General features: G+C 38.4%; 1 protein-coding gene across 1 annotated transcript in view; it reads right to left on the reverse strand.

The window, feature by feature from the left end:
• Positions 1-14,019, reverse strand: part of ZSWIM5 (zinc finger SWIM-type containing 5) — a 144,634-nt gene that overhangs the window by 14,710 nt on the left and 115,905 nt on the right. Inside the window, exons 3-4 of the mRNA XM_007420221.4 lie at positions 11,038-11,186; positions 8,395-8,545 (exon numbers count right to left, since the gene is read on the reverse strand). Coding sequence (XP_007420283.2) covers positions 8,395-8,545; positions 11,038-11,186 — 300 coding nt within the window. The remainder of the gene's footprint in view (positions 1-8,394; positions 8,546-11,037; positions 11,187-14,019) is intronic.

Genomic DNA, 14,019 nt, shown 5'->3' on the forward strand with positions numbered 1-14,019 from the left:
ACCCCCCAATTCTACATAGGTTCTTTGCTTTGAAGATTTTGGAAATGTTTACATCTTGTTTCAGGGAACTACACTGAGCCCAGAGGGAGAATTTATAAAAGAAACTAGCTAACTAACTCAAGAAAACATCTTCCATAAATCAGCTTAATTGTATCCCTCAGAGCTGAAAATGGAGAGGCAATGTGCATCCGAGATTACTTCTGTCTGCCAGGATATATCGACTGTTTGAACTGTACTTCAAAGACTGCTTAAATGTATGCCAGCAAGTCCCAGAGTTGGAAACCCCACGATAGCCTGATTTCTATACTGCACATTTGTTCCATTTTAGAAAAGCAGTAGGCAAGTGGCATTTGCCCCATAATCAGCAGCAACAGGGTAATTACAGCTCCCAGTACTGCAGTTCACATCTGCAGGTCAGCTAATGTTGTATGTCTAAGAATATGCATTAAGTACTCTTTGGCAAAAGAATCTGAAATTAAGCAAAGACTAAAGGAACAGTTGCCTTTGAACTGAGTTTCACTTCTGGTGACTTTGTGGCCAGGAATGCATATATACTTTTCTTGGCAACAATATGGAAAAAATGTTTTCTTCCACAATGATTTTTCCAGTTCCCAGTCTAGCCTTCAGCCGCTGCATTTTCTAGTGATCTCCTATCCCAATCAGGTCCAACACTTTTTAGCTTTTTCAGAATAGCTGAGGTCAGTTAGGTGCTGGTGTATGGACACAGATATAAAGCCAAAAAAACACTTAACTCTGATGGTGGTTTAGGGTTTTAAAAGAGACTATGGGTTTTATGCATATTACATACTTTGTGGCTACCTCCATTTTTATATGCTTCATACATTGTAAATCTCTCTTAAAATGGAACGTTTTCTCTGCCTATGAGCAACATCTCCTCTAACTTTTATTCATTATTCTATTTGATTACGATTTTTTTTTTCAGAAATCCTATGACACAGGAATCCTAAGAATACAGTAAATGCAGAGATATGTTTAAATCTTCTAATACCAGAGTCTGCAGAGTTCTGTATAACTTGAAAACTTGTACAAGCAGCTCTAAGAGAAGTTTTTTTTATACCCAGAGAATTAAACTTGTGGGATGTACATTTTAAGTAGGTTTCACACCTCTCAGAACTGGTGGTGGCTGGGACTCCTCTTTCTAAGCCTGGACCAATTTCATTCAAAGTCAGGGATTATAGGCCTTTATGATGTGTGATTCACCAAGATGAATGCTCACCAATTACATGCTTATAGTGGTTTAACAGGATTCTATAAATTTGTTGCACTTGCTATCTGTGACACACATTGTGCAAACGTTATCTTTAGAATGAAACAAACAACACTGGATCATGGTATAGGGCCAGGTTATTTGAGGGGCTGCCTATCTTCCACAATTTCAGCCTAAAAACAGCCTGTGTTTAAGATTGGGCAGAGCTGATGTGCTTTGGGTCTAGAACAGAATCCCCGAGAGATCTGTGGGACTCCCACCTGGATGATGTTCTGGAAGTTTTTGAAAACCAGGCTATTGCTCCAGGCCTTGGGGAGGGTGGTTGCGGAGCCCCTGTCACTTGTGTTTTTATAATATATGTAGTATGTTTTGTGGAGTCCTTGGGGTTCTCTGAGGTTGGTTGTTTTCTTGCAAACGTTTCGTTACCTGGCTAGGGTATTACTTAGCTGGGTAACGAAACGTTTGCAAGAAAACAACCAACCTCGGAGAACCCCAAGGACTCCACAGTTCAACCCTGAGCTACACATATTCTTTTCTATCAGTAGTATGTTTTGTTCAGACATACATGGTCTCCTCTGCTCTTTTGTTTTTACTCTTTTAAAGTGTAAGCCATGAGTTGCTCTTGAGTTGGGCAGTCTCTAAATCCAAACAAACAAACAAACAAACAAATTGGATTTGATGGCTAAATAAACTCCAGCTCTTCCAGCTCTATTATTTAACAAAATGTCTGCTCAACTCTATTTCCCTCTCCAGACTTTTCCACATACTTCTCTTCTAAGGGCATCTTCATATGAGAATTCTGCTCCATTCTGAAACCAGTACTGGAAATCTATGCTCCCATGACACCAGTTGTGTTCAACAGCCAAGCAGATATATTTCTGGCTCAGCTATGGTATGTTTGAAACCACAATACATTAGTTGTTCCTTGGAAACCCTGTGACTCCATAGAGCTGTGGAGAGTCTCTTTCCCATTTACAGAAACTCTTGCCTCACCCAGGGCTTCAGCCCCCAGCAGATCTTTCAAAAAGAATAGAGGCTTGGCAGTTTTGCAACTTCCCCTTCTAGGAATTGCTCAGGGATATTTATTTATTTATTTGTTTGTCTGTTTGTGCACAACATGAAGTAAGGAGATGGGGAGCAGTACAAGCCATTTATTTCCCTTTTGATAGAGTGGCAAGTAAGAGACTTTTTGCTCCACCAGTTCCTGCACCAGCTGAAGGCAAGGCAGTGATTTTTTGCATTCCTTGTCAACCATGTGGACTTTTTCAAACTGCTTTTGAGTGCTTAGGAATGGAACCAGTGGTGGAGTGGAAGGGCCCTGAATCTGTAAACAGCCACCCCCAGCATCCTGCTTCTAAGCATCTCAGATTCCCTCATCCATTTCCCAGACTCTCCCCATCATCATGGAACTGCTTGGGGCAGTTTTGGGATTTTCTTTTTGAGCCTAACCATAAATACCGGGCAGCTATCCTTGAGCTTCTAAGAGTTTCTCTCCTCTTACTGTACAGAAAAAAGCAGCTTTACAGATCTAGTTTTTGAAGTTTCCCAGCTGGCAAGTCTTCTCCTGGTGTTCAGTGGCCTGCAGCAGAGCTTCTTTTCCAAAGCTGGCAGATTAAAGAATCAGTTCTTTTGATAAAGACCTGGGAGAGAGCCACAATGCTCAGCATAAAGTAATTCACAGACCTGACTCCTGGGTGGCAGGTTTTTAAACTCTTCTTTGGGTTTATACAAAACAGCTGATCTCAACCTCAGACTGCTGGGAATGAATGGCAGGGGATGGAAAGTTCTCTAATTGCCCTGTTCCCCATGCATGTTCTTCTGAAAATATGCTCCCAGTTACCGTCAGGGGAAAAAATGTGTCAACATAAGGATAATATAAACTACTGATCAGAGTTCACCCGACATCTATCGGGCATCTATTGATATTTTCTGAAGTTTTAGTGAAAACAGAGCCTTTTTGCACAACATGTTTATGGGATCATAAATGTATATTTCTTACTGTTTTGTTGTATAAGGTATCAAAGCCATATATTTGAGGTATTTCATTTTCTGCCTACTCAAGCTGCACTATGCTTCCCAGATGGGTTAGTGCAGTGTTGTCCAAACTTGGCCACTTTAAGATGAGTGGACTTCAACTCCCAGAATTCCCCAGCAGCACCTGGCTGGGGAATTCTGGGAGTTGAAGTCCACTCATCTTAAAGTGGCCAAGTTTGGACAACACTGGCTTAGTGGAACTGGAGCATTAACATGGGAAACACTGAAGCTCAGGCGTATGCAGTGGCACGATTCAGAATGTCTCCCTTTCAAGAAACCCCTATTTTCTCCATGTTCCACCTTCAAATATACATGTTTATGTTTCTACAGAAATCTAGTATTAATCATTAGCTATAATGATTATCCCTGATGAACAAAGCTGGTTGACCCTGTGCCTTTCTTCTTCCTCTGCATTAATTTCCTATGTGTTTTTTAAGTTATTTTCCCATTTAAATGTATAGGCTCCCATAAAATACCACAAGTAGCATGTTCTTTTTCGATCATTCAAAATCTCAGTCACAACCTATACACATATATTTAAACTAATTGTGTTTCCTTACTTTTCTTTTAAAACAAGGAGCTTATAAATGAGTAAAGGATGCAGTCTAAATATTTCGCAGGAGAACCACAATAATAATAACTTTAATAGCAGAAATAGTATTGTTTGGGTATAGAATGGGAGCACAGTTCTTAAGCCTCACTGGTGCTGCATGTGTGGCTAGAACTACACAAAAATATTCCCAACAATACTGATCAAGTATGGAGATGTGTCTTTAGCTCCACTGCACTAAGGAGAAGCTACTCTTGTTTAGGAAGAAGAACAATAACAACACTAGCAACAACTCAATTCAAAAATATAATTACTCAGTTCAGATGTAATGCCAAAGCATTACAAGAACAAGCCTACAGCTGATGCACTCTTCTTCTTCCCAACTGGTTTGCACAAACCACAGTTTGCCTGGTTCAAGCAAAAGGGCCAGCAGAGAGATAACTGGAGCATGTCAGCCTCAGGCTTATTTCGTTTGATGTTTCACCTGAACCAAGCCTATTTTCCCCACATTTTGTTTTTTCCCCCATTCTGGTCTCCAACTGTAAACAAAATAAAGATTAAGCCTCTAAAAGATTAAGGTCGAGCTATAATCCAACTGTTTTCAACTCAGTTAGGATCTAATCTTTAATATCACTGCAATGAGATTAAAGCTTCAAAGTTTCTTGGCAATAACAATACCAGTTTTCCCTCTTATGTTTCAGCTGACAGAATCATGTAAGAACGTTTACCTGGAATTTTTCAATATCTTGATTTTACCAAAAGTAAAAACATTCCTTTTTCAACCCCCCCCCCGTATTTAAATTACAAACCAGGTCACGATTCTGAGGCTCTCTACTTGAGCATGAATTTCATGTGTGCTTAATTTAGATGGCCCTTCCAAATAATAGGAGGAAGATTTTCTTTTTTAATTTTCTTCAGACTGAGAAAGGATCAAGAAGCCTTGCTAAGGGGCAACAATTAATTTTGTCACCCTGAAAAGAGAGCTCTATTCTGCAGCTTTGGAGAGAACAAAGTCTTTAAAAAAATTAAAAGTCAAAGAAACAACTAAGATACATAAAACTTGAATGTGGTTGCCTGAATCTCCAAATCACACATTATCTTCTCCACTCTTGCTGGCATTCTGGTTTTCTCTCTTTTCGTTAAAAGACTGAGCCACACAGTTCCCCCAGAGAAACAGTACAGTGGGGAAAACATTCAGAGAGCAGCCAGGGGTCTGTTGATGCCATGATCCCTATTTTAATAAGTGCACATTCGTACAACCATGGTTCAGCAGTGATTGGACCAAGGAAGTCCTGGATCCCTCACAAGAGAATGTTTATTGAGGGACAGGAGAGAAACTAATAATGTGCCAAGGAACTTAGCATGAGTAAAACCCTTGGATTGTTGGGTTGTTTTCCTTTGTTCCCACCTGGTTTTGTCATCCTTGTGATCTTTACTCTTTATTTTTATTTCTTGTTGTTTTTCTTGTCTTTAATGTTTCAGACAACTGGTAAACCACCCAGAGTCACTGGGAAATGGGTGGCATATAAATTTTAATAATAATAATAATAATAATAATAATAATAATAATAATAATAATAATAATAATAATAATACAAAGACCAATAGAGGCGAATATGTGTAGCTCAGGGTTGAACTGTGGAGTCCTTGGGGTTCTCTGAGCTTGGTTCTTTTCTTGCAAACGTTTCATTACCTGGCTAGGTAACATCTTCAGTGCTAAAATGGGATGGGGTTTGCTTTCTATTTATGTGCTGTGGCATGCCTTGCCAGTGCTGGTGGGGTGGGGTTTTTGTTTTGCTCCTCTGGTAGTTCCTTGATTAGCATGTTTACTGCTTGATTGTGTGCCTGGTGGTAACCTCTGCTTATCTGGGTGATGATTGCTGGTGAGGCGATCTTCTGGTCTTTTGTCTCTTTTGAATAGTATGTAGATGCTGTTTATCTCTATGTGTCTGTTAATTGCTGCCTTGTCTGAATACCAAGCTTCCAAGAATTCTCTTGCATTTTTGGATTTCACTTGGTCTAAAATGCTGACAGTTTCCCAGTAAAACTATGGTTAAGTCTGTCCATGTGTTGTGACAAAGACCTGCAAATAGAAATAGAACGACTATGGCAAAAAAAAAAAAAAAAAAGCAAAGATAGTACCAATAGTAATAGGCACCTTGGGTGCAATCCCAAAACATCTGCAGCACTACTTGAAGACCATCAGCATTGACAAAATCACCATCAGTCAATTGCAAAAGGCAGCTTTACTTGGAACAGCTTACATTCTGTGATGATATATTTAACACGATCAAACAACAACATCTGTTTATCCCAGGTCCTTGGGAAGGACTCAATAGGTGGAGAAAAATGCCAAATCCAGTCTAAACATCTGGCTGACTGTGCAACCAACAATAATTATAAAAAAATAAAGTGTTTATTTTGGTCCTTGTTTAGTGACCAAAAGGACTGGCAACTCAGTCATTAAGTGAAGCAGTCGCTAAGTGAAACTGCAACTGTGCTTACGATCTTACTTCAGCTTTTCCTTGCTTTACAGGCCTGCAAAGGTCATAAGTGTGAGGATTGGTTGTAAAGTTACTTTTTTATCACTGTCATAACTGCGAATGGTTGCTAAATAAGTTAGTCGCTAAATGAGGACTATCTGTATATCTTTTTATTAAGGATATCTAGGTTGATTGATAGGTTTGTACTCCCAATCCTAAGACATTTATTCTAGTTTTATCCTACCACTAAACAAAATGGTTCAATGACTTATCTTCACTGTCTCAACAACTTTACAATTTGAGGTATGCAGATGGCATTATTTTGCTAGCTGAAAGTAAAAGACATAGAAAAACTCATTATAAAAGTAAAAATGAAAAATCAGGGTTAATGTTAAAAATTAAGAAAATAAAAGCAAGGTCAACTGTTGAATGTACAGTCGATGGTGAAGTGAAGTGTTAGGTAATTTTGCTTTACTGGGGTCACAGACTGGTAACCAACAGTATGCTGGAGAAATAAAGCTGATGTTAATACTAAGGAAGAAGGAATGAAAAACTGAGATAAAAACATGAAGGATGCGGCAATAAAGATAGAATAGTTAAAGCAATGGTTTTACCAATAGAACTTGTGGTTGCAAAAGCTGGATATGGAGAAAGAAAAAGAAAAACAAAACAACAGGTAAATGTCAGGACTGCTTGCCAAATATAGTAATAAAACTCTCTCTCTTTCCTAGTTCTGTATTCCCAATAAGACATAAGATTAGATAAGCAGTTTTGCTGAAGAGGATTAGGAAGCCATACATTCAAAGAAATTCTGCCAGCACATAGGAATCCTGCCGTGTGTGTGTGTGTTTTTTTTTGTGTGTGTGTTTGTAACAGTCCCAAAGTTCAAATCCTGGGTCTCTTTCTCCTGTCATTTTTAGACTATGGATTTTTGGTTGCGCTTGAATCATTCTCCCATCTGCCCTCTTGTTTATCAAGCTGCTATCTCTGGTATATGACAGGGGCATATGCAGAAGGAGATGGGGGTCAACAATGCTATAATGGCAGGCATGAGTGGCCAATTTAAGCCTTTCCCCTTTTTAAATGTGTGCAACACCCATTTGAAAAGGACAGGACTTTCATTACCTGGTTGCACCTGCCATTTTGAAGTTGTTGTCACACTCTCCCATGATTGCCCCTAGTGTGAGAATCAGGGGCCCTTGCCTCACCAGTTTCAACTCTTTCAGTAAGTCAATGGATGGAATCAAAAAAATTGTTGGAATATTCCCGGAACAGCCAGAAGTTATTGCTGGTGACTAGTCAAGATGGCAAGATTTGTCTGTGCAGTCACCAAGATTTGAGCCCCATTCAATGTATCTAATTAAGTTTAACCTAATTTTAAGCTTCAGATGTAATTATGTGTTGTGATTAATCAAGAATGGAGATGAAAACTTCGAAGATTTCATATCTACGCCAAGGGCTGCTGCAACTTTTCAATGATGTTCTCAAAATGTCTGCATGTAACCAACATCAATTGACATCATAGATATCAATTCTCAATTTTAAGTCACAAGGTAAGGTCAAATATATTGTTTCCATAGCAGTCTCTACTCAAATTACCATGACTACCCAAAACCCAGAGATGCAGGCAAGTTCTGGGTATTAATCTTTTTATGCAGTTAATGAAAGGAAAACATTTTTTTTTTCATATTAGACCTTAAATTCCAGTGCAAGCATATGCCTTGGAGAAAGGGGAGTATACTTTTGGGAAAGATTATAGATCAGTTATAGAGCATATCCTTTGCATATGCAGTATAAAGTCCCTGGCATCGCCATTAAAAAAAATCAACTAGCAGGCAATGGGAAAGATCTTACAGGTTACTTTACTTCCTAATTTTTTGGAGAAAAGTTAATTTTAAAATTGACTTTGAAACATTCTCTCTCTCTCCCTCCCACTGACACATACACAAACTTATACCCCATAGTAAAGCTATTTCCAGCTCTGTACAGTTTCCAGCTGCCACCATAAGTCATCTGCCCAGAGCAGATCAGCTATTTTCTTGCAGCCTTTCTGATCTGAGTTCCTTCTAGCCTCAAGCATTACAAACTGCTGGACTTACCCAACTCATCCCACAGTTGTCGACATTTGTCGGTCATGCCTGTTCCTTGTTGTCTCCAGAGAGCAAGACGTGGATCTGCCATGAACTGCTCTGTTATTAGCGTCAGCATCCTGGCTCCATTTGAATCTCTCATACGCAGCATTTCACGGACCTAAGATAGAGGAGGAGGAGGAGATGTGGACTTTTAATCAATATAGGGACTGGATATAAGGGAGACATGGGTTAGTTTCTACATAGTCTTTGCCAGATTTTCCCCATAGGGTGTCCTAGCATACATTTGGGGCTAAATTACAACTCCCATTATCCTGACTGGTCATGATGACTGTAACTGATAGGAATGGAGACACGATACAGGGGCAGGGGGAATTATGCACTTCTTATAGGGTGATAAAAATCTTACCATCATGCTTCATGGCTGTCTACATAGTTGTGAAAATATCCAATAAAGAGTAAACCTTGCCTAACAAATATTAAGCTATTCAGGGGGAAGACAATCCAAAGAAAGAGATCTCTTTCCCGAAAATAAGAGGCATATAAAAGCATTAATATAGAATATTATAAGTCAAGTGGTGATTTTTATATTCTTCACCCAGTACAGGCTGTGCCAGATATACTCAAATAATTATCTCCATTTCCAGCACTGATCAAATCCAAATCCTTTGTGGATTACTGAATCTCCAAACTCCCTCCTCAAAAAATACCTTGGAATGTAGGTTTAGATCACGAGAATTCTTGATAATCAGCTCCTCTCCCTTCACTGTTCTATGATTTGGGGGAAAATGCCTCATGGCTGAAGAAACAGATGTTTCACTTCAGACTTTCCTCCCTATTTTTGAATTTCTTGCAATGATGGGTCCTTGAAAATCTGAACAATTCCAAATAAAATGTCTGATCTAGCAATCTGATGCAAACTCTAACTGAAAGAGAAAGGCTTAGTTTAAATAACACGTAGACCTTATGAAACAGATTTTCAAAGTAAAGTATGGCATCATCATACCTGAAAGTTTTCAAATATAGGATGGCATATATCCTGCTCAAGTGATACAGTCACTTACAGAATTCCATTTATCATTTCTTTGCATGCTGGATTCTGCAAGGGAACATATCACTTGAGCTGAACTAGAATTTCTCCAACACTAGGTTCCAGAATCATAATTTCTCAAAATGTGGAACACCCAGATGGAGCATTTTAGAATAAGGACCAAAGTATACACCCACAATATTCTTTGATTTATATGAACAGGTGTAAAAATTTATAAGTTATGGGGGTCAATGGCTATTAGTCTTGATGGCAGTGTAACTACCTCTGAAGGCCACCTGCAGGGAGATTAGTGGGCTTCCTTGTGTAGTTGGTTGGCCAGTGTGAGAACAGGCTGTTGGACTAGATGGGCCAGGGGTTCAATCCAGCAGGATACTGCTTATGTTCTTAATTATATAGATGATTGCACTAAATACGATAATATATCTATCTATCCATCTATCTATGAATGACTGTTCAAAAAAGGAGAATTAAAACTTCCCTTGAATGTATTGCAAAGCAAAAAGTAAAAAAGTTCTAAAAATAAATTTTGCAGTTATGCATACAAATATTTTCAGTTTTTTTCTGCCTATTTTTTAAAAAATGATAACTTTTGTAGGCCATTAATATTTAGGCCATCTTAGCTGCACTTGGCTATAATAAAAAAAAAACTAGACATTAATGCTTATGAATTAAACTTAGGCCAGGTACTTTCTCATTTTTTTCTCAGAACCATACACAGTTTAATTCAATGCAAATATCTTTATATAATTTGTTGATCTGAATGCTTATGCATTTTTGAACACACTACATTCAACACTCTTATGTACACTGTCTACATACTACTGATCTGTTCATTCATACAGCTGTTCCACATAATGGAATATACATGTATTCATAGAAGGGGTGATAGTATCTATAGATGGACATTCCTTCTTCATGACAATCATGTGACAGAACAATCTGCTACATTGTTCAAGCTCTCTTGATTTAGAATAAAAATGAAGAATATTGGATTCTAGGTAAATGTAAGTACTTCTAAAAAAAACCCTTAGCGATTGCTTTTAAAATCACTGCTGCTGTTTAACCACAAACAAGATGACTTTCCATAGGGCAGCATTTAGTTTTACTCATTATAAATAGTACTAGTGCAGCTGTGCATGCTTGCATGCATGTATATGCCAAAATCCACTGATGGATAAATACAAGGTTATATGTTCCACTGTTTCACTATGACTTTTTCATATTACAATCCTTTATTAAGACAGAGACCTGTACTTCAAAGGTTTCTGATTGATAAATCTCCCTTGAGTAAGGTTAATCATCAGAAAGCACTAAAAATGCCCATCCAAACAAAATTTGCATAAGTAGAGATACCTAATGATAAACTAGTTGCAAGTAAGATATAATATTCCTTTTGACTCCTAGTGGCCAATGCACCAGTGCAATTTAAAACATACCAATTCCAGCCCATTCTTTGGGAAAGACTGAAGGCTATAATTCTAAATGTTTCACAGCTGATTTCTGGAGCTCACAGAGAAGAGAACAGCAAACCGTAAGAATACTATAAAACTTCAAGTGCAAAGGTTTTGCAAGTATGACAGAAAAGGAAATCTAGTTCTCACCTTAGCAAACATGGAATTGAGTTGCTTCCCAGAGCCATAGTACCCTCCTTGGGAGAGGAACAACTTCACCTGCTCTCGAACCTGTTCCTCATCCAAATGCCAGCAGTTTTCATCATCAATACTGGCTCCTGCAGTAGGGTCTGGAGCACCTGTGGCAAGAAAACCCAGCTGTTAAACGAAACCATGTCCGTGGCTTTAAAAGGGTGGAATTGCTTATTGTCCCCTACTTATGATACTGTAAAGTCTCCCTAAGCAGAGCACAACTCCTGGTGACTTTACATATCCATGCAACACAAAAATGGTTTCCCATTTCATTTTCCAGGCTGTTTGTAATTCTGAAACTATATCTTTGGTATTCCTTGGTAGTCTCCCATCTAAATATTAGCCAGGTTCTAACCTACTTAGCTTTCAAGCTCAGACAAGTTCAGCCAGTTGCTGCCACCTGCTGAGATATAGACAAACCAAAAAATTAAGCTGTTCTTTAGACAAAACAACAGTGTAGTAGCACAGTATTTTAATTTAAAAAATCAGTATTTATCCAAACCAGTACTTTTGTTTTCAGTACAGAACAAATAAAAGTGTAAGGGTATGTTTGTGTAATTGCAGCAGTAGAGCCAAATATAATACTGTAAAGGTGGTAAAATAACAAATTATTGTCCCAGCCTATAATGAATTACCCCAAATAAAGAAAAAGAATCTGAACAGCAAGGGAGAAATTTCAGTTCTATTCTGCCATAACAGCCAAAAGGTGCCAGGTTTTGATCTATCTCCCCAGCAATGGATGACCTTGAACAGAATTTGCACCTTACATGGCGTCTGCCAGGATTCACTGCATAAACGGGGTATGGCATCGTCACCTCAGTGTGACTGTGGGGCCACATGTCAACTTTAGATCACACTGTGGCCAACTGTAAGCTGAGGGCATATAATGGCCCAATATCTGATTTTTTTTATATAAATGATGCTACACTTCAATGGTTAGATGGCCTAGATGTTGGTATTTGAATTTAGTTCTTTTTAAAATTCATATTTTAAAGTGCTTTTAACTTAGGCTAAATGTTAGTATTCAGTGTAAGTCCATGTATGAGATGCCATATGATCAATCAATCAATCAATAACAGGCTTGACATTGCTAGTATTCTCCACAATAGCTCCTAGAATAAGCTAGAAACAAAGTAAGGATGAGCCCCTTCTGTGTTGCTAAGAGCTTTATTTTGGCTGGCTGGGGAATTCTGGGAGTTGAAGTCCACAAATCTTCAAGTGGTCAAGGTTGAGAAACACCAATCTAGCATGAAAAGATTCCCTACGTCAGTTTCCCTCACTGAGGCCCTCCTGATAAATTTAACTACCAGGCGAAGAAAGTCCAGTTTAGATCCTAAGATGATCCAAATGACTCCCACCAATACTTATACTTGATCTTCCTGTGTTGATCTCTACTCAGCTCTTTATAAGCTATCTCTCTAAAGCCACGAAACTCTCAAAGACAGCACACACACACACACACACAAATATATACAAGAAAGATTGAATTGCTGGGCCCAGGGAGGCTTCACAAAATGTTTGAAGATATCCATACAGAAGATAACCATTCTTCTGACACACTTTTAATCTTAGCTAGGTTGGCTATTTTAAGGATGACTCAGTAAGGATTAAATGAAACAGATTGAAAGCAATGTAAGGCCAGCGATGGCAGGGCCACAATAAACATTACCTTCAACAACTTATTTCTATCAATGAAGGAATCAAAGTTGTTACTATTACAGAGCTAACTATCAAGGACTCCTTGGGCTAGGATTACCAGATATCTGAACAGGCAAAGGAGGACACAGACAATTGAAAAGGAAGATAAATGGGGGAAGGAGGACACCCTAACTATTTAACTTTCTTGGCATCCATGACAAAAATTATAGCAAAATATTGCCCAAAAAAAAGTACTTTAGGCTTATATGTATATGAAATCACTTTTTCTAGCATCAGGAAGAGTGGTTTTTCAATCACAATATTTTTCCAATAAATCTTTATTTTCAAGAACATAAGCTACCAATAATATAGAATCAGCAATTACTCACTTTTCAAATTTCACCAAAGAAACATATGGCGAATCATGTGATCTACAGACTATAGTGATCATAGGTTTGAAGGGGCTGGATTGAAGCCGACTGCTGGAATCAGGAAATAAATTAAATAACGTAAAACTAGGCTATTGAGTCTGTTCATGGATGAGAGAAAGAAAGAAGAAAATTTACAAGATCACAATACACTAAAGTTTGGATGACTGCTGTTGTGAAAACAGTCTATAAATACCCCCCCAAAAAACAAAACACTCAAAAAGCTGATGTTAAGGCTATGCCTGCAGATGGAAGACATGAGGGCAAAAAGCAGGAGTTGTCCTCCTTTTGCCTGATGTCTGGTAACCCTACCTTGGGCAGCATCTTGAAGCAGTTAACATTTGCTATATGGACTCTGGAACAATATCCACCTTGACTACTGTGCAAGCCAACCTCAGGAGATAGAAAACAAAAACAAGATATTAAGTAGACCTAGATGCCCATTTATCATCCAAGGAAGAGCTTTTGAGAAAGCCTCCAAAGATTAGACAAGAATTCAGTGTTTTTCTATTACTGATCCCAAACTTGGTTTTAGGTAACAGACTGTTTCCTGAGTATCTATGGCAAGAGGATCCCATAGATAAACTGCTAAATGGGAGATTCTTTTTTGCCCTTCATCCATCAATAAGAAGAACACAAAAAAGTAGAAAAAAACCCCTGCTTAGTCAGGAACAGCCATAGTCATTTCTGGAAGCTGTTAAGTGCTATACATGTACTGTATATACTTGTTCTTGTATTGTTGCTGACATGCATACATGCTTTCCCACTCAGCCAGTTAGTGAGACTGGACTTGGATTTAATGGGTTACTGGCTCCTAATCATTTTGAATCATCTTGCTTTAATACTGTTTAAGGTGTTTTACATCACTTTAGAT

Source organism: Python bivittatus, unplaced genomic scaffold (genome assembly GCF_059951505.1).
Source record: "Python bivittatus isolate LINGU-HERP-01145 unplaced genomic scaffold, Pbiv_v1 ctg000700_np1212, whole genome shotgun sequence".
Lineage (NCBI taxonomy): Eukaryota > Metazoa > Chordata > Lepidosauria > Squamata > Pythonidae > Python > Python bivittatus.